The 20885-nt window shown below is 40.2% G+C and overlaps 1 protein-coding gene across 2 annotated transcripts; it reads left to right on the top strand.

Annotated features, from left to right (window-relative positions):
- Positions 1–5898: 5898 nt before the first annotated feature.
- Positions 5899–19398, top strand: aifm1 (apoptosis inducing factor mitochondrion associated 1). 2 transcript variants are annotated; one of them, XM_080867106.1, is made up of 18 exons: positions 5899–6281; positions 7105–7235; positions 8950–9060; positions 9180–9204; positions 9617–9724; positions 10219–10340; positions 10444–10574; positions 11805–11895; positions 12084–12168; positions 12243–12319; positions 12591–12699; positions 12807–12914; positions 13003–13091; positions 13182–13322; positions 13831–13973; positions 18469–18593; positions 18693–18880; positions 18964–19398. In XM_080867106.1, exons 1-18 carry the CDS (start codon positions 6194–6196, stop codon positions 19033–19035), a joined length of 1944 nt encoding a protein of 647 aa, XP_080723232.1. In that variant the 5' UTR covers positions 5899–6193; the 3' UTR covers positions 19036–19398. The 2 variants fall into 2 exon arrangements, with proteins under 2 accessions (XP_080723232.1, XP_080723231.1); XM_080867105.1 differs by having other exon boundaries at positions 5901–6281; positions 8950–9070; positions 9181–9204.
- Positions 19399–20885: the final 1487 nt, after the last annotated feature.

Genomic DNA, 20885 nt, shown 5'->3' on the forward strand with positions numbered 1-20885 from the left:
AAACACCAACCAGTAATCTGGAGGAGAACAAGGTGACAAACTCAGCAAATTCACAGCATCCTACAAAGAGGAGTTGGATAAGCTGAGGATTAAGAACAAAGTTGAAAATCACTGAAAGAGGAGAAAAGCAAAAATACACAAAACAGAGAAGAAACTTGAAAACATAAAGACTTGTTGGAAGTCCAGAGAGTGCTAAAGAAAGAGAAAAGGGCAACGCAGAAGGCAAAAAAAGAAATTCACGATGCAAAGAAGGAATTGTTGGAAGTCCAGAAAGCACTGGAAGAGAAGACAAGGGGACTGCAAAATTAATTGTTATAAAGATAGATGGTAGACACTGAACTGTCACAGAAGGATGGGGAAAGAAGAAGAAGAAGAAGAAGCAGGCGAAAAAGAAGACAAACGAACAGGAGAAGACAGTCAAGAACAAGAGCTGCTTCCAAAAGAAAAAAACATCTACTAGTTACACAAACTTTGAGGAAACTGGTGGTTCAACTCAGGGAGAGCGATAGCTTCCTCTTCCTCTCCCGTTTTTCCACTTTCCCTTTATCTTCTCTACCTTCACCACTCCACCTTTAATCCACTTCCTGTTTCTCCCTCCTTTCATCCTCCTGTCTCCATCGTCCCTCTACCACCTTCTCTCCCCTGGCCCTCCACTTCACCTTCTCTCTACTCTACCTTCATTCTCCCTCTGTCTCTTCTTCTTCATCCTTTCCTTACCTTTCCTTACCTTTGAAATGAAGATTCAAAGGTAAGATATATAATAATCTTCACCATCATCAGTGAATAAAAATCAGTCAATAAATAATCCTGTGTGTGTCTGCTTCTACTCCTGCTGGTATGATCTAAAAAGGAATAAAGCTTTGAAGTCTATCAGTGTTTTTACAAGAATACATTTAAATTTAAAACTCCTCTGTGGCTGTGATTGTCACATGAGCCTGAGATGAAGTGTTTCCTCCCTGTGTTTTCATAGATTTATTTCGATCTGATATTCACTCACTGAGTGCCTCTCCTGTTAGATTACGTGGGCAAAGCTTGTTGGGATTTACACCTAGAATCATTATCTGGGGCTTGAAGAAGAGGATATAAGAAAATGCAACAATAATATTCACACCTAGGACCAGAGTGTTAAGCAGGAGGAGTTTAAAAGAGAACCAGACACTCTGAGCACATGAAGCCAAAGGGAACTTTCAATTCACTATCAAATCTATTGATATCATATTGAAATATATCCTAAATTAAAATGACACAAATAAGGCTATCACAAAGCTTCACAAACAGCTGTGAACTCCTCAAAAAAGTGTCCATCATATTAAACTGATGCAGGAAAATGCATCTGGGACTTTTAAGAGTTTCCTTTTCAGTCAGGTAAGCCAGAGTCAAGTTAGGTTCATTTTCAAAGTGTTCCTGAATTTAAACAGGTGAAATGACAGAAAAGGGGCTCATCTCCTCCTCTAATGAAGTCTCAGAGCAGCTTCTGGGGGTAAGGAAGATCAGGGCTGAAGAGAATCCCACTCAATGTGCACTTCCATGGCATCACCAAATCACAACCTGTGTAAAACTAGCAAAACAACCTAGCTAAACTGGTCATTGTAAGTGGGGAAAATTGCAATCTCAAATCAAAAAACATGCTACACATTAGGAAATTACACTTTATGTTGCAAGCTAAGTTATACCAGCATATCTTTTTTTTTTTTTTTTTTTTTTTTGGCATTTGTGTATTGGTATTTGTGGTAGCAGAGTTATATTTAGAAGGCCTGTAATTTGCGTGAAATGTTCTGACTTTATTATGTTACATACACACACATACATACAAACAAAGCAACTCAGAGGCTTTTTTTTACTAAATGATCTTTTATTATATCAGGGAAGTAGTAACTTCTCCTGCCAGTAAAAAGAGCTACCCACCATTGCTTATTTAGCTTTTCTTCTCAAAAAAAGGAAGTACATTAATCCTCATTATCCAACACAAAGTTATTTCCTTGCCTTATAATTTACCAGCAAGCTTTGAAATGTGCAAATGACAAGTCTTTCAAAATCACCATTATGCAGCTGATGGCTGACTATAGCATTCCTATAAACAGAATGAATCCCTTTTACTCACCTGGACCCACAACACCAACGCCCTGGTAAAGAAGGCCCAGCAGCAGCTGCACTTCCTCCATGTCCTGAGGAAGAACAACCTTGGCCAGAAGCTGCTGCTGGCCGTCCACTGCTCCTCAGCATGCTCTCCTACTGCCTGGGTGTTTGGTACATATGGGCCACAACTGAGAACAGGAAGGCCAGAACCGTAATTAACACTGCCCAGAAATGGAGGCCATTGCCAGATCCTCCTGTCTCAGGAAAACCAGGGCTATCACACATCAACCCTTGCACCCCACCCACAACCTGTTTGATCCGCTGCCCTCTGGTCAATCAGGTCCCAAACCTCCAGACTCACAAACAGCTTCTTGCCCTGGGCCATTCGGACTGTAAACAAACACTATCTCCTCACACCCACCCCTGCCCCTGCCTACTCACCCACCGATCTGAGTAACAGTCTTTGCTCAGGCCACTCATACACAGACAGTATTCAGACCTCAGTCTTTTTCTTTGCACTACTTCCACATCGCAACTCGTTCTCTAATGTGTACCTTACTCTTGTTTTTGTACATAGTTCTCCTGTTTGTTATTCATTCCTGCTGTCTTACTATTTATATTTTATTTTGGCACAGTTGGCGTGGAGCACCCACAATTTCGTTGAACAGTGACAATAAAGGGCTATTCTATTCTATTCAACCACCAGATGGTGGCAACACTACAGGGAGTGCAGAATTATTAGGCAAATGAGTATTTTGTCCACATCATCCTCTTCATGCATGCTGTCTTACTCCAAGCTGTATAGGCTCAAAAGCCTACTACCAATTAAGCATATTAGGTGATGTGCATCTCTGTAATGAGAAGGGGTGTGGTCTAATGACATCAACATCCTATATCAGGTGTGCATAATTATTAGGCAACATCCTTTCCTTTGGCAAAATGGGTCAAAAGAAGGACTTGACAGGCTCAGAAAAGTCAAAAATAGTGAGATATCTTGCAGAGGGATGCAGCAGTCTCAAAATTGCAAAGCTTCTGAAGCGTGATCATCGAACAATCAAGCGTTTCATTCAAAATAGTCAACAGGGTCGCAAGAAGCGTGTGGAAAAACCAAGGCGCCAAATAACTGCCCATGAACTGAGAAACGTCAAGCGTGCAGCTGCCAAGATGCCACTTGCCACCAGTTTGGCCATATTTCAGAGCTGCAACATCACTGGAGTGCCCAAAAGCACAAGGTGTGCAATACTCAGAGACATGGCCAAGGTAAGAAAGGCTGAAAGACGACCACCACTGAACAAGACACACAAGCTGAAACGTCAAGACTGGGCCGAGAAATATCTCAAGACTGATTTTTCTAAGGTTTTATGGACTGATGAAATGAGAGTGAGTCTTGATGGGCCAGATGGATGGGCCCGTGGCTGGATTGGTAAAGGGCAGAGAGCTCCAGTCCGACTCAGACGCCAGCAAGGTGGAGTACTGGTTTGGGCTGGTATCATCAAAGATGAGCTTGTGGGGCCTTTTTGGGTTGAGGATGGAGTCAAGCTCAACTCCCAGCCAGTTTCTGGAAGACACCTTCTTCAAGCAGTGGTACAGGAAGAAGTCTGCATCCTTCAAGAAAAACATGATTTTCATGCAGGACAATGCTCCATCACACGCGTCCAAGTACTCCACAGCGTGGCTGGCAAGAAAGGGTATAAAAGAAGAAAAACTAATGACATGGCCACCTTGTTCACCTGATCTGAACCCCATTGAGAACCTGTGGTCCATCATCAAATGTGAGATTTACAAGGAGGGAAAACGGTACACCTCTCTGAACAGTGTCTGGGAGGCTGTGGTTGCTGCTGCACGCAATGTATTTAGTATTTAGTATTTATTTATTTATTGTCATTGTCAAGAACAATGAAATTGCGTTTGGGGCTTCCATACAACCCAAAAAAAAAGAAGAAAATAATAAATACCCCTTAAAACCCAAGTGTACATATTTAACCCAGTGTGACTCCAATGCAATAAGACAATCCTTAGCAATAATGTTCGTAGAAATTCAGACAAAGACCTGAGAAACATGACAAAATACAACAATGCAACCCATTCAATATTATTGTACTGTGAGATATGATATCAGATATGATAGTTATCTATTTAAGAAAGAGGGGGGGGGGGGCAGGAGGGGGAAGAGAATAAAGATATGATGCACCAATGCAGACCAGTTCATTGCTATTAAGAAGTTGGATATGGTTATTGTCCGTGAGAGGGGGGCAGAGAGTTCAGGAGCCTCACAGCCTGTGGATACAGGCTGTTGGCCAGTCTGGATGTTCTGGCCTGTATAGACCTGTACCTTCTCCCTGAGGGCAGCAGATGGAAAAGGTGGCGCGCAGGGTGATGTTGGTCCCGCAGGATACTGTGCACCCTCCTCAGACAGCGAGTGGGGAAGATATTACTGATCTCTGGCAGACTTGTTCCAATAATTCTGCCAGCTTCTTTCACCACCCGCTGGAGTGCTTGCTGATCGGCCTTGGTGCAGCTGGGGAACCACACTAGAAATCCATACGTCAGAACGCTGCTGATGGCACAGTTGTAGAAGTTCAACATCAGAGATCTGGGAATGTGTGCGCTCCGCAGTCTCCTCAGGTAGTAGAGGCGCTGTTGGGCCTTCCGTACAACTGAGGTGATATGGTTGCCCCAGGACAGGTCCTCGGTCACAGTTACCCCCAAGAATTTAAAACTGCTCACCCTCTCCACCGCCTCACTGCCAATGAAGAGAGGCAGATGGTTGTTATGACCCCTCTTCCGGAAATCTACAATGATCTCCTTGGTCTTTTTGGTGTTTAAGACCAAGTTATTGTCGTGGCACCATGACTCTAGTTGTTGCACCTCTGTCCTATAGTTTGTCTCATCATTGTTGGATATAAGTCCGAGCACTGTGGTGTCATCTGCAAACTTAACAATGAGATTGGACGCAGAGGAGGAAATACAGTCATGGGTGAAGACAGTGTATAGCAGAGGGCTCAGAACACACCCAATGTTGATGGTGAACAGATCAAAACACTGACAGAATCCATGGATGGCAGGCTTTTGAGTGTCCTTGCAAAGAAAGGTGGCTATATTGGTCGCTGATTTGTTTTTGTTTTGTTTTTGAATGTCAGAAATGTATATTTGTGAATGTGGAGATGTTATATTGGTTTCACTGGTAAAAAATAAATAATTGAAATGGGTATATATTTGTTTTTTGTTAAGTTGCCTAATAATTATGCACAGTAATAGTCACCTGCACACACAGATATCCCCCTAAAATAGCTAAAACTAAAAACTACTTCCAAAAACATTCAGCTTTGATATTAATGAGTGCTTTGGGTTCATTGAGAACATGGTTGTTGTTCAATAATAAAATTATTCCTCAAAAATACAACTTGCCTAATAATTCTGCACTCCCTGTAGATTATTAGAAATCTAGCCTACCACTCATAAATTATGACAGTAAAAACCCAATAAAGATTTGTTTATATAACTTACAATAAACCTTCATACATGGACTATATTTAAATTCATTAAAGCACATTATTTTAAAAAGATTTTTATTTCTTGAAATTCTTTAAGTCATTAGCTGCGTTAATAATATATAAATAATATTCATTATTATGTTTAAATGTGTTTTGCATGAATACACAACCTCATTTTTTGTTTTCATAACTTTTTTCATAACAGTTTTTTAACAATTTACTGTAGTATTACTTTAAATGACATGCAGGGGGCAGCAGTAGACTCTGACTACAGTTGTTTTAAGAAAGGAACAAGAAGGGGGTTCGCGCAATTACCAAAGAGCCTTGAATGAAAGAGTTCAGTATAGCTGCTACTTGCGATAACAGAGTTGCTGTCATTCATGTCAGGAGCGACGCCATCTTTCTTTTTCTTCTTCTTTTTTAGGGGCGACCAATCTTAGGCGTCTTTACCGTCTTTACAATTACCCATCATTCCCCAGAAACGTATGACCTGTCCCTGGCCTTGGTGTGTGGTGCTGTGCAGCTAGTTGTCAGTGTCTGCAGGCTGTTGGAATTAAATTAAGGGTAAACCGGCTTGTGTTTTTATCCGACAAGTCTGCGAGTAAACCGGGAGCTGAGCCACAATGCTGAAATGTAGGACTGTGTGGAAAAAGCTCGCTCCTTTGGCTAGAACTTCATCAACTCTGTGCCGGCAGAATGTGAGAAAAGCAGGTAAGTATCTAGTTACAGTAACTTGTCTTCCTTTTAGCTGACCTCGGTTTGATCATGCACTGCCTGTAGCATGATAATACACAGCAGCAAAACATGAACCCACAAGGGAGGTAGCCCTGTTAGCTTAGCGCACGTAAATTTCAGTGACCTTTGGATGGTTATTAGAATGCTAACTCAGCTAATTAGCAAACGTTAACGACGCAAGATGGAATTTCAGTAACGACCTAACTTAAACTGCACCTCATTTCATTGATTGAAGCGCCAACGTTAACTGATAACGTCAGCAAGCATGTTTTTCACGTGTCTAGTGCTGGTACAGGTGTTACACCATGTTCAGTGCCCGTTTACGCTTTGTAGCGTATGCAAGGGCCCAGTGTTGGATTTGAATCATGGGGTCTTGCAGTCTCTGATGACCCAGAAATGATAAGCCCAGTCCTGTGCAGTATGTAGATTGCTAGAATGTACATTAATCTTCATAATAATATGTCACGTTATACCTATTACTCTTAGAGTGGAATAACACCTGCAACGCAAGTCAGATAGGTTTGCCATTGTCTTTGTTTTATAGAAAAGTAATTTAAGGCGCTTTCTTAAACCCTAGAGGTGTGATGAGGGCAAGCACAGGAGCATATATTTACTCAGTCCTTTTCCACTGTCAGCATCCACAGATGTATTAAGCGTGTATTAAACGGGTAGCTACTTGGCAATTTCTTTTTATTAGAAGCAGGACTGAACCCTGATTTAGTAACGTTTGTGAACATAATTAAGAGTGCTGTAGCTTTAATCAGTGTTTAATCATGTGTGTGCTGGTTTACTGTTTCAGGTTTGAACAATGGCAGAATACCAACACATGTACCCACAGCTCACATGTCCAGTGGGCTGCCAGGGGGTGGTGGGGATAATCTAAAGTATGCCCTCCTGGTTGGAGCAGCCTCCATTGGTGGCGTGGCATATGTGAGTAAGCTTGGTTTATCATCATAGAGAGAGTGTGCAAATTTATTAATTGGAGCAATGATTTTCCACCCCTTTTCTTGGGTTTTATTTCTGTAAATTGAACATTAAGGGCTGAGCAATATGGACAAAAGAAAAACAAATCTATATTTTTATGCTTAATGCCAATACAAGATATTTAGAAGGCCTGCATATCTCTGTATTTTATATGGTAAATGGACTGATTATTATATAGCGGTTTTCTACTCTCCCGGAACACTCAAACATACAACATACAACATGCCACATTCACCCATTAACATCCATTCACACCCATTCACACAAGCACTTTCTTCTATGCTTTAAGTGCTTTCTAGCTAACATTCACACACACTCATACTCTGATCCATATTCAGATGGATGCATTGGAGAGCAACTTGGGGTTAGTATATTGCCCAAGGTCTTTTGGCATGCAGACTGGGGGAGCCAGGGATCGAACCACCAGCCTTCCACAGGGTGGCTGTAGCTCAGTAGATGACCTGCTCTCCTGAGCTACAGCCACCCCCATATAAAAGCAACATTATTTAATAGGCAGTGTTAAAAGCAGCTGGTTTATGTTCTGTTAAGTAGGGATGGTTCAGTTTCTTTGAAGTGAGCCTGTATGAGGTTCAGATCCACAGTCACCGTGTTACTCGGAGTAAAAACTAAAATCCATGTACTGCTGTAGACACAGTCAACAGCGACGTGGATTTTAGCCACCTGAAAGTACAGCTTTCACTGGAAAAGAAATCAAGTTGTTACTCTCCACCAGATTCCATTAACAAAATTAGTAATTTTACTTCACGCAACACAGGAGTTGTTTGACCACTGCTGCAATGGCTGCTTTGTTAGTTTGTGTTATTCTGAGACTTTGAATTTTTAGTCGATGAGTTTTGATCCCACATAACACATTACAACACTTAAGTCACGCAGTGTGACCTCCAACTTTTGTTTTCTGTAAATAAAAGTTACTGTTTTTGTCAACAGTCTGGTGTTTTTTAAAAGAACATGTTTTTGTAGCGTGTCATCTTAGCAAATCAGACCTTTTGATTGTTTTCACAGATGCATGAAGTTAATGTTTACTTTCAGAGTATGAATTATTAGTTGTTGGCTTTACTTAAGCTTGTTTGAATAGCAGAGCAGTTATATGGATAGATTAAAAAAAAAATCTGTATAACAACCGTGATGGGAGTGATCTGCTGTCACCTCCAGCAGATTCTGACAGCCAGCTGGGCCCTTCCTCTGTGGAGTTTGCGTTTTTTCTACCAGTGTCGGTTCTGTGGGTACTCTGGCTTCCTCCCACAGTCCAAAGACATGCATGTTGGGTTATTTAGTGATTTTTAATTTGGCTGTAGGTGTCGATATGAGTGTATTCGCGTGTGTGTGCAGTTGTCTGTCTCTGTGCTAGCTCTGCGATAGACTGGTGACCTGTTTGGGTTGTAACTCGCCTGATCCCCTCTGTGAGCTGGGATATACTCCACTGCCTCAGCATATCCCAGATTGCGCAAGTAATTAAGAAAATGGTTGAATGGCTATATCACCCAGTCCTAGTTTAAAGGCCTCCACTGCCTGTTTGCTCATGACCGAAAGATAACCGTTGACACCAGATCTGACTGGAAAAATTGGACAGCTTGACAAAATGAAGCAATCATTGAAGTTGTCAGTGACTAAACTTAGTCAATTTATCTGTTTTTTACAGGCGTACCATACTATGAAAGGAGACCAGCAAAGATATCAGGCACGTATCACTGAACTTTCGTCCAGATCACAAAAAGCAGCTGCAAAAGAATCAGTCACACCCATCCAGCCCCAGCCTCCCGGTGAGCAGCTTTTAGGAACTATTGGTTAATAAGACAACTTTCACCTTTACTGTTAACCTCTGAGAAATTTCTGAATTTCACTTTTTGATTTTTTTTTTTTTGTCCTTTAGCTGTAGAAACCACTGAGACAAAAGGTGAGTGATTTCTTTGCCATGTCTGTGTAGTCGGTTACTGATCAAACTCCACTTATGTTAATAACTAATAGGAAGTAAATCTTTGTAACCTTGACACATTTAAACAGATCTCCTCCAGGCCTCTTAAGTGCAGCGCTTAAATGCTGTTCGCAGTGACACCTTTTTAAAGGAATTTGTTTTTAAAGGTGTTAGAAGAGCCTTTTAATCAGCTGACTCCATAGCGCATGGTTTAGCTTTGACTTTATTTTCCATGTAAGTAGCAGATTTTGAGGCTTTAAAGCAAACTGCGTTACAGACTGTACTTGAATTGGAGACTGTTTTAAATCTCTCGCTGAACCACAAACCAGATTGTCTCTTGCTCTATATGCTGAATGTTACTCAAAGTTATTTTTAACTGTGTGTTCGCTCTCAGCCACCACTGAGCCAAAACCTGAAACAGCTCCTTCATCCCAGGAGCCAAGCCCTCCAGCATCAGGCACTGAAGCAGTAGCCACCAGTGAAACAACCGAACTGCCTCCAGGTTGTCTGCATACTTTTTTTTTTTCCCTCTTCATCTACCATGCATGTTAAGCAATATAAAAAATATCTAGAGCATGCAAGGCTTTATATGCTTGGGTATTAGAAATGATGACATCAACTGGCAAAAGCAGGTCAGTGCAAGCAGGCAGGCGGCAAAGCAAATTTCCACGTGTTAAAAATATGTTGTTGGATTTGTTAAATTGAGATGATGTGTTTTACAACAGATTCTTTGCGTGTGTCATACTTTCATCATCTCTCTTTTTTTTGTGCGTACTGTCTATATTGAAAAGCTGAGAATTTTGCAAATGATACCTCATTTGCTGCCATGTAAGTAAGATTAAAAACAGCCCCAGATAAAATAGCCACAAAGATAGCATTCAGAGATGCACTGACGAAACCAGTGAGGGAGTGGAATCGACAGAGTTACTCTGAGCCTCTTTTGTCTTACTTTCACTCTGAATTGTGCTTGCTGTTCCTCTTCCATCTGAAAATCAGCCGTGGGCTTCACACCTGCCTCTCTCAAGCTGCCCTCACATGCCCCCTATCTCCTCATTGGTGGAGGTACTGCCTCTTTTGCTGCTGCTCGGTCTATTCGAGCCAGAGACCCCGGTGCCAAGGTCAGTAAAGCCCCCATGTTCACTTTGAATTCTCTTTGTTACTTGTTTAGTTGTACCTGAATTTGGTAAATATGAGTCTTTTTGTTTGTTTTTTTACTGCCAGGTACTAATTGTGACTGATGAGCCAGACCTTCCATATATGAGACCTCCTCTTTCTAAAGAGCTGTGGTTCTCTGATGATCCCAGTGTGACAGAAACTCTGCGCTTCAAACAATGGAACGGAAAAGAAAGGAGGTGTGTTTGGTCTATTTAACCTTAGTGCTCTCAGTTCTTTTGTCTCAGCATCTGTCTGTCCTTGGCCGTGTCTTGCTACATTATTGAAAAATTCAAGCTTCCTCTGGCACTATTGTGCCTTCTTCAGACTTAAACACAGGGCTTCCATTGTTCTTTAAAAAGGGAAAAAATAAAGCAAAATTAAGTCTTAAAATATCTTGTTTCCTTAAAAATAGGTGTTAATTTTGCAGATTGTATTAGGCAGTTTATGTCTAACATCCAGCACAGAGAGAATTGAATGTAGGCTGTACCAGTGAAAGAACTTGGTTAACCTCATTCACATTTTACAATGAATTATTTAACCCACAGTAATGAGTTGCTGATATTAGATGGAAATAGATGGATGCATGTATTGCAAATAAATAAGAGAGTTATGATAACGTACAGTAGACCTTTACCAAATGTAACATTGCCGACATATCATCCATCCATTTTATTAGCCACTTGGGGCTGGAGTCTATCCTAGCTGACTTCAGGCGAGAAGCAGGGTTAACCCCAGACAGGTTGCCAGTCTATCACAGCGCTAACACAGAGAACCAGTCAAGGTTTCATTCACACGTACTTCAGACTGAATTCACCAGTGAACCTAACAGGCCTGTATTTGGACTGGGAGGAAGCTGGAGTACCCCGAGAGAACTCACACAGCAGAGAACATGCAAACTCCACACAGACAGGCCCTGCCAAGCTTAGATGTTCAATCCCAGAACCTTCTGGCTGTGAGGCGACATTACTAAGCACTGCACTGTCACCCTAAAGAGACTTCTTTAGGCTCAGTGTGCAGCAAAATGTTTGGAACAGTTATAATGTTATAATATTGTGCTATTGTATACCAAACTTGTATCCATGGCTTGTTTATAAATGTCTGCTTATAATTTATTATTTCAACATTGCTCGGTCTGAAATGCAGTCATTCTGATCTTTAAAATTTGCAGGAACACTGAGACATCCCTGATGATCTTACTTATAACATTTGGTTGTTACTAACGTCTCTATTTTACTGCTGTTTCCCTTTAATAAATGTTAATACCAAACAAATCTTGCAGTTTCTCTACAAAGAGGTGATAGACTTTTTTTTTTTAAACACCTGGTATTGTCGTAAAAAACGGAATGTGTACTCTATAAACATTTCTGAGAAGCTTTTTTCTTTTTCAGTGGTTTAGTCATTTTAATACTTTTGTATTTATTTGCTAGCATCTACTTCCAGCCGTCATCATTCTACATTAACCCAGAAGAGCTGGATAGTGTAGAAAATGGAGGAGTGGCTGTTCTCACTGGGAAAAAGGTAGATTTATGGTTTTCTTTCCTCAGTCTCCATAATTTTATTCAGTATATGAATAAAATTATACTGAATAAAAGTGAAGTATTCAGACCAGAAGTAATTATATTGACCGATTTGCAAGCATTATGTGTTATGATGTCTAAACCTGGAAAGCAGAAGTTATTCATGAGGTATACTTATTTTTTTTATAGGTGGTTCACATGGATGTGAGAGGAAACAAAGTAAAACTGGACGATGACACTGAGATTTCATATGACAAGTGTTTGATTGCTACAGGTAAACTCCCTTGTTTTATTTCTTGTCTGTTTTTATCACTTAAACCTGGTAGAAGCTAATTTTATCTTTCTCAGGTGGTGTGCCAAGAAATCTCCAAGTCATTGAAAGAGCAGGAGAGGAAGTGATGAGGAGAACCACTTTGTTCCGCAAGGTCAGTGTGTAGCCACAAGGGGGTGGTAGAGATGTTTCACTCTAACCATCTGTGGCTGATAGTATGTATATACAGCTTGTTGGAGTGAGTGTTAAGGCATACCACGAAGGAAATATTAACTATTTTAAAATGAAAATAAAAAAGTTTTGTCTTTTTTGATTTAGATCATTACAAGCATTGAGATTTTCCAGACAGAAGTCTTACTGTGTGTTACATAAAAAAATCTGACTGTTGCTCTAAATTCAGTTTTTGTTTTTTGTTTTTCCCACAGATTGAGGACTTCAGATCTCTGGATAAGGTCTCGAGGAATGTAAAATCCATCACTATCATTGGAGGTGGCTTCTTGGGCAGCGAGCTAGCTTGTGCCCTTGGCAGGAGATGTAAGAACAGATGACGAGCTGAGAAACTAGCAGAGTAGATAAGAACACTGATGTCCAGCATAAGTAACTCTTTTCTTAGTTGTTGTTCTTCCTCTTTCTCTTTTTAGCTACTGAGTCAGATCTGGAGGTGATACAGATGTTCCCTGAGAAGGGTAACATGGGAAAAGTGCTACCCGAGTATCTGAGCAACTGGACAACAGAAAAAGTCAAAAAAGGTCCAACTTTATTTCATATAAGTCTCCAAAGACAAAAAATGTTCTTTATGTGTCTCATTATATTATGATGTCTTGCCTGTTTTCATAGAGGGTGTAAAGATTATTTCAGAAGCTTTGGTGAAGTCTGTGACCTGCAAAGATGACAAATTAGAAATCCATCTAAAGGATGGTAGATTGGTAGGTTCAGATTTCTACACAAACTCTGACAGAATCAGGACATTGAATTTATTTATAAGCTGCTTATTATCTATCGTTTTATTTTTGTAGGTGAAAACTGATCACATTGTTACAGCTGTTGGCCTAGAGCCAAATGTTGACCTTGCTAATTCAGGAGGTCTGGAGGTGGACTCTGACTTTGGTGGCTACCGGGTAAACGCAGAGCTGCAAGCGAGGTCCAATATTTGGGTGGTAAGTTAATGTTCATACGATGTTTTCTGCTAACAAGATCCTGAAGAGCTGTGATTAAAAATCCCTCTTTAAAAGTTCCTGTGCTGTGCTTTGCTGGTTTGCCTATAAAATCCTAGAAAATGCTGAGTACTTTTGTAGAAATTTCAAACCTGTGGGAAAGTCTTAACTTAATTATTATCCCATTGTGCTCATACCTCTAGTTTCACTGATCATTTTGGACACAGGAATAATTGTTATCGCTTGTTTTAACCAAAACCACCACATTTTGACCAACCGATGCACAATGATGATTGTGCACTTCTTTTTGATTAAAGCGCCCTCTTCAGGCTCAATCAAGTCTTAGTCCTAATATAAAACAGTGTAATTAAAATTGTAGTGTAATGCCAATGTCCTATTTTGAATGTAATGTTGTGTTTTAGGAAAATATTGTCATTTCCTGTTAACATGAAATAAAAACTGCATAATCTAAGCCATACTGCATGTTCCCAATCGATTCTTGTTGATGTAGGCAGGAGATGCTGCGTGTTTCTATGACATCAGACTGGGTCGCAGACGTGTGGAGCACCACGATCACGCTGTTGTGAGTGGTAGACTAGCTGGAGAGAACATGACGGGAGCCAGCAAACCCTACTGGCATCAGTCCATGTTCTGGTAGGTATCATACTTTTTACTACTTCTACTTACTATGGGCTATAAAGTCTTTTTTTTTCTCACCCCTCCCCAAATGAGACCTGTGGATGCAAACCATGAAAACTTCTTTTAAATGGAAATGAAGGAAAGAGTTTGTGAAGGCGAGAACAGTCTTAATTTTTGATTGCACATTTAAATCAGAGAGCATGTGCAGTGGTGCAAGGGACTCCGATGTAATCCTTTTAGAGGTCAGATCAACATACATGATTCCTTTGAAGTTGAAAACCATTAACCATTAAAATGTCTTTAGGGGACATTAAATCCATCCCGAGAGAGACTTTAAACCCCTGAAGAGTCATCTCTGTTCATCAGAATTCGATAAAAAATAAATAATACCATCTTGCAATAAAATGCTTTATACTTGCCTCACTAACTATGCATGCATATATGTGTGTGTGTATATATGTGTGCTGATGCACCCCACTGAACTCTCTTACACAGATGAGAAAAAACCAGTGCTTAAATTATAAATCAGGAGGTCTTGATCAAAACAGGGTACTGTTCCAGCAGGTCAAGGGAGACAAGGTCACAGAGCGCATAAGAAACAACATCAACAGTTTCTGGAGCACTTTGGGCAATGGCTCCCTGTTTAAAACTGAAACTGTCACCACAAACAGCATTTTGACAGATTTAGACGTGGTGCTTTTATTATACTTACAGAATATAATGAAGGCAACATTGTCTTCACTTAACTTTTCTCTCCTATGCTTCATTGTCTGTTTTACTGTGACACACGTGGTAAAACAACGAGCAGAAAATCCTTAAACTGAGCTAAAATGAAACGATGAAAGGCACAATGGGGGAAAAAAACATTCAGCTTGCCCACGTCATCAGGCAGCTTCCAGTATGTTGCTAATGGTGATGGCATTGATTCCTTTGGTTACCTGTGGACAACAACGATTGTTCACTGAGATCACTGCTGATGTCTCTTCTCCTTGCCATCGTGTAACGCTAAAACCTGTGCCTTTACAGAGGGGCTCACACTTTCTGATTAATCAAGCGCGTTAAGCTTGTTTAGCTTTTTACACGGTGCTTTTGGCAGATTTCTTTGCTAATCAATCACATGGTGTAACATGTGATTGATTCGTTTTCATCTGAGGTTGTATTTAAATCATTTTAGAACCTCGTAAGTAAGACTTGTAATTGCTTTATTATTTCCTAATAGGTAAAACTTTCGACTCGATGACTGTGTACTTTTTCTCATGTATGAAAAAGCACACGGACTGGTTAACAAGGTTAAATATTTGACTTAAAGCTTAAAAACAATAAAACTTTATGACCTTGGACATGCATATGTTAGACATTATAAATAAGATCACAGTAGGACTCCAGATATTAAGGGAGTTACCAAAAATGTAAGTACAGTGTGGAATGCAACTCTCAGGACCCAAATGAATGTTGTGAATACATGTTGCTAGCAGCTGGTGAAATGTGACACACTGTTGAAACATGGGTTCACTGCAGTCCAAGAAAAAGTACACAGGAACATTTGTCCAACTACCACAGCTCCATTAACTAGTCCTTCATATTTATATAATTATAAAGTATAGTCAGTAACTTTTGAAAAGTTCATCTGTTTATGCTCAAATGCTGCATGTAAAATATAAAGAGATGTACCAACAGATTCCCTATAAATATCAACGAAGCATAGTTCTGGCCGGCTCTGCAGTTTTGTACAAGCTCTCTGTGCAACCTTTCAATTTGTCAAGGTCAGGTGACTCTGACATCACTTCAGGTCTTAAAACTCATCAGGCAGCAGCGGTGGGGGTTTGTCACTGAAGATTACAGCCCTCAGCAGTGCTTGTGTTTCACATGGGAGCTGTCTGAGGTATATAAGCATACACACAGTGTTCAGGAAGCTGTTTTGACAGTAAAGTTTTAAAAAGCTGGCATTTGTTTCACTTCAGCAGAACTACTTCCAACAGAGATGTGAGGAAAATGTTCTTGGCATAGAAATCCTAGGTGACACTTCTTGGCACAAAATGACTGTCTAGTTTAATTATACAGTGGTGCTCCAAAGTTTGTCTACCCTTTAGTTTTCTACATATATTCTCTAAAACTTGACCAGATTTTAGCACAAATTTTAACAGTAGATTTTAAAAAAAGGAAAAAGAAAAAGCTGAATTAACAAATCAGACAATGACAATTAATTATTGAGAGAAATTGTCTATTGTAGCATATCTGAGGAGGGAGGGGCGATGTGAACTTTAAGGAACATCGGTTAATGTGAGTGTTAAATTACAGTTAAACTGCCAGACAGTGAGATAGCAGTCAGATGTGAGAGGGCTTCTTCTTTTATATTTGTAAATAATTATTTTCCTTGAATATCTGTGGGAGTGAGGCAATAGCATAAGCATTGCTTAAAGATCACAAGGACAAGTCAGAAGGCTGTTCGAAATGCTTGTATCAGACCAAAATAAAGCTTGGAGGTTTAAACAAGCTTGCTTCTGGAGGAAGGGAAACGCTGCTTTGCACCATAATGCCCATCATGGCTTGGGACTGTGCCAGAACGGCTTTCCATCAGAGCAATGAATTCTGTATTCTTCTGGGAAATTCTGAAGGCAAAGGGTCAGGAGATCTGCCTGTGAACCGAATCTCAGCTGAAAGTGGGTCACGCATCCAAATGACGACACGGAGCACACAAGTTATTGTACCAAGAATAGTTGGAGAGTAATAAAGCTTTGTATGGCTGAGTTACAATTCTGACCTTAATCCACCAGAAATGATGGAGGAAGGCAGCAGTTCGTGTAAGGAAATCTACCGACATCCCAGAATAGAAGCTGTTCTTTACGGAAGAATGGGCGAAAATTCCTCCAAGCCGATGTCATGGACCAATCAACAATTTTTGTAAACATTTTGTTGCTGTTATTTCTTCACAAGAGAGTCATACCAGATACTGCAGGCAGGCAGGCAGGCAGGGCTACACTTTTACACATACTAATATTGAATCATTCCCCCCCCCAGACGTGGGAAGTTAAATCCATTTAAGTTAAATACTTAAATACAATTTTCAGGTATCTACTTTAGGTTTCTCCCTACATTTCTAAATGAAAATCTGTAATTTCTACTCTTTACATTTCAAAAGAGACGTGTTACTTTTGGTTTAATGCATTTGGGGGTAAGTTACTATTTTGGTACTGCCAGCGTCCAAACATCAAACTGATTTGAGCCTAAACAGAATCACATGAAAGGCAGTCCTGTTTGTTGATTAATCACCAGAGGATGTTGCATAAAAAGAGATGGCGTGTGCCAAGGTCAGGGGTTGAAAGTGGAACGGTGGCTTTTGTTTTTGCCACAACACCAATGACTGCACATGTCCATGTGTTGCGGTACTTCAGCATCTAGCTAGCCCTGTAGAAGAGGAGCGAGCATAAAGGGAGTGACATTTTTTTAAGTGTCAGGTCATTTCAAATGCAGTTCAACAAAAATCAGTAAACACACAAACTATTTGTGTGCAGTTTGTCGCACAGTGTGTTGCTAGCTAAAGGTTCAGCTGCTGTATTTCACAGGGAGAGAAAAGAAAGGTCTAACTTCACTCAGGGATGGTGAAAGATAAGAAAGACAGGACAGGAGAGGAAGAAGAGAGGTTAGATTTAAAGGAAAGTACTGCTCAGTAGGTTTTAAGAAGATACTGGGTCTCTACATGTGACAATATGTATTTTCATATTGTGAAACATGCTGAAAATTAAACTGATTTAGACTTGCTGCTAGTTTAAGGACTGGAGTTCTCAGTAGAAATTATATTAGAGTTATGATGATGAGTTATGATTCTTTTCCCCACAAAATTGGCCACTACAGCCAATTTTAGTGTTCCCCCACCTGCTGAATCCCACTTTAACTCATGACTGTACACATATTCCTATTTACAGACAGTCACCCTCTACAATGAAGGCAACAGAAAATAGATGTATATTTTTATTTTCCTTCTTTTTCTTCAGATTCAAGCTGAGCACAATTAGAAGAAAATAGACTAAAGGTTTTTATTTCCATCTACTGATATTATTTTATCATTTTGTTAATATAGCACAAGGTTCAATCAGCTTTGCACAAAAATAGAAACATCCTCCAAAGAGCTACCTTTTACTTTCTTACTTTGAGCTTGTACTTTTTTACTTTTACTTGAGTAAAAAAGTCAAACTTTCTTACAGTACTAGAGTATTTTCTAACAGTAATATTTGTACTTCTACTTAAGTACAGAGTGTCTGTACTTTTGCCAACACTGCCCCTCTCACTTCCAAACATGACCTGGTTTAACATTTTGTATTTAATTATGTATTTAATCTACATGCTTGTAGAATCGGATATCAGATCAGTTTTAAACTTGAAATCTTTCAAGCCCCACTTTGAAAACACATGAGACATTTTGTGCAAAGAATTACTAAATGTTATGCATGATTCCTGACTTTGTTCTCAACTACATGTGGTACTGCAGTAAATCACGTGTACCTTCTTACAGGAGTGATCTGGGTCCTGATGTAGGCTACGAGGCTATCGGGATTGTTGACAGCAGCCTACCAACAGTAGGCGTGTTTGCTAAAGCCACTGCCAAGGATACGCCTAAAGCTGCTACAGAAGAGTCAGGTAGGAGCAGTCAACCTTTTCCTTCAAGCAAAGAGAGAAACAAAAAAAGATTTTTGAGGACAAAGGGTCAGACAGTCTGTGTTCTCAAATCTGCGGCAGGAACTGGGATCCGCTCAGAAAGTGAAACGGAGGACACAGCCACCAGCGCGGTGGCCTCTGTGACACCTGCTCCTGTCGTGGAGAACAAAGACGACTATGGCAAAGGAGTCATCTTCTACCTAAGAGACAAAGTGGTGGTGGGAATTATCCTGTGGAACGTGTTTAACAGAATGCCCGTTGCAAGGAAGGTAAGTGCTGCCGTTTTGCTTTGTGTCATCAAGAGCAAAATATCAGTTCGGTTGTTGTAATTGCTTATTTCTGTTATTCGTAGATCATCAAGGATGGAGAAGAGCATGCAGATCTGAACGAAGTGGCCAAGCTGTTCAACATCCACGAGGATTAAGACTGTGGGGACGACAAACGTGCACGGGAGGGAGTGGGGCTTCATGTGACAGCTGAACTCTGGGACTCATTGCCACATTCTCTAAGACACAACTGGTCACACTTACCAAATGAGGATCAATGTAAATTATGTTGGTGAAATATTTTCATATTTGGAATTTATATCTGTTGCGCTTGTTTTTCCTCCTTTTAGGAGAAGTCTCTGTGTTATCTTTCTGCTGTCACCAAACTCGCGTGATTGCTTATCTGCATTCCCCCCCACCAGGCTGCAAATGTTGCACATGGGTCATCGTTTCCGTCGGTGTGATCAAAGCAGCTTGTTCAGAGGAGAAAAAAAAAAGCTGCAATAAAAGCTATTTTTAAATCACTCATCTCTGTATTTTCAGTTGTGCTTTTAGAAAAATGACACTGACAACCGAGAAGTTTACCTCCATTCGGAGCTTTGATTGTTTTGACGGTAGTTTAAGTCTGCGTGCTTCATCGTAATCTGAACCACTGGAGCATCAATTTGTGCTGCTTGCTACATTTGCTATGGTTATGCATGTGGGCTATAGTGATTTGACCACAGATCAAAAGCACGTATTTATCGTTTCAAATGGGAAAAGCCAGCCTGTATAAAAAGCACCTGACTACTCCATTTAACAGTGCGTCGGTAATATGATCTGATGAAGTAAATCCAGTTCGCAATCCAGCAAAATATCACTAAAATGAAGCTTGGCCTACTTTTCTTGTCCAGAGGTAAAAATGTGCACGCATACAGAATTTATTTTATTTTTTTCTTTACTCAGGACTTCTTGTTATTAGGAAGGCATTCATGTTTTATATTCCAACACATTTCTTATCCAATTTGACACTGTGGGCTCCAGAGCGGAGTGGAGAATGGCCTTTTCAAGTGTGAGGCAAACACGTGCAGCCGTTACGTCCCATCGCTTTCTCTGACATTAATTTTACATGAGGAAATGGCTGAGCTTGCCCCCTCTCTATGTGGAGGAACAAATATGAGTTTCCGCATTTATATGTGAATTTGTGTGGCAGTTTGTAGATGAAATAATTAGACCAGAAACTTTTAACAGCAGTGCTAAAGATAAATCCCCTCTGGATGTGTTCTGACACAGAGATGTGTTGCATTGGAATTAATAGGAACATTATGCCTTTATCTTATTTCCCTTCTGCATGGAACAACAATCTTGCCAACTTGGCAGTTACCTCTCTGTTCTCCTGCCCAATTTGAGGCCCATTCAGTGCTGATGTTATGTGGTTTTGTAAATTGATGGCAATATAAATACAGTTTCACCAAAAATATCTTTGAACAACCTGATTTTAAAAGGAGGTGGAAGGGTCATTTTAATGTAAAGGTTCTCCTCCCTTGTTATTAAAATACAGTTTTCAGGCTTATTTACATGCCTCTTTAAAGTTTTTTAAAATGTGGATTAAGCACCTGCAGAGCTGTGTTCATCCAGAAATTAAAGAGGAAAAAAAAAAGCATAGCTATATGTGTTTAACTTTCATAATTAGATCTGTTTAATAGAAGTGCTTATAAGCAGTACAGTTTGAATCCCAAATATTTGAAAGTGCAGATCTGAGGCTGCGTCGAAGACCATCGTTGGGGGCAACTCTGCCGTAAAAATGCTGCTGTCCCTTTAAAAATTCTTGCAGTAATTCCTTCAGCATGCATATGGCCATAAAAAAGAGATAAAGCTTGAAGTGATCCACACAAACAGGCAGGGGAAGGAGGAAAAAAAAGTTCCCTTGGATTTTGAATTATAGAGCAGCAGCTTCCTGTATTTTACACCTGCAGAGAGGGAGGGAGGCTCATCTGACTCCAGGAGCCAGCGCCTGAAAGTTCTCCGC

Source organism: Rhamphochromis sp. 'chilingali' (assembly GCF_963969265.1).
Source record: "Rhamphochromis sp. 'chilingali' genome assembly, chromosome: 19".
NCBI lineage: Eukaryota > Metazoa > Chordata > Actinopteri > Cichliformes > Cichlidae > Rhamphochromis > Rhamphochromis sp. 'chilingali'.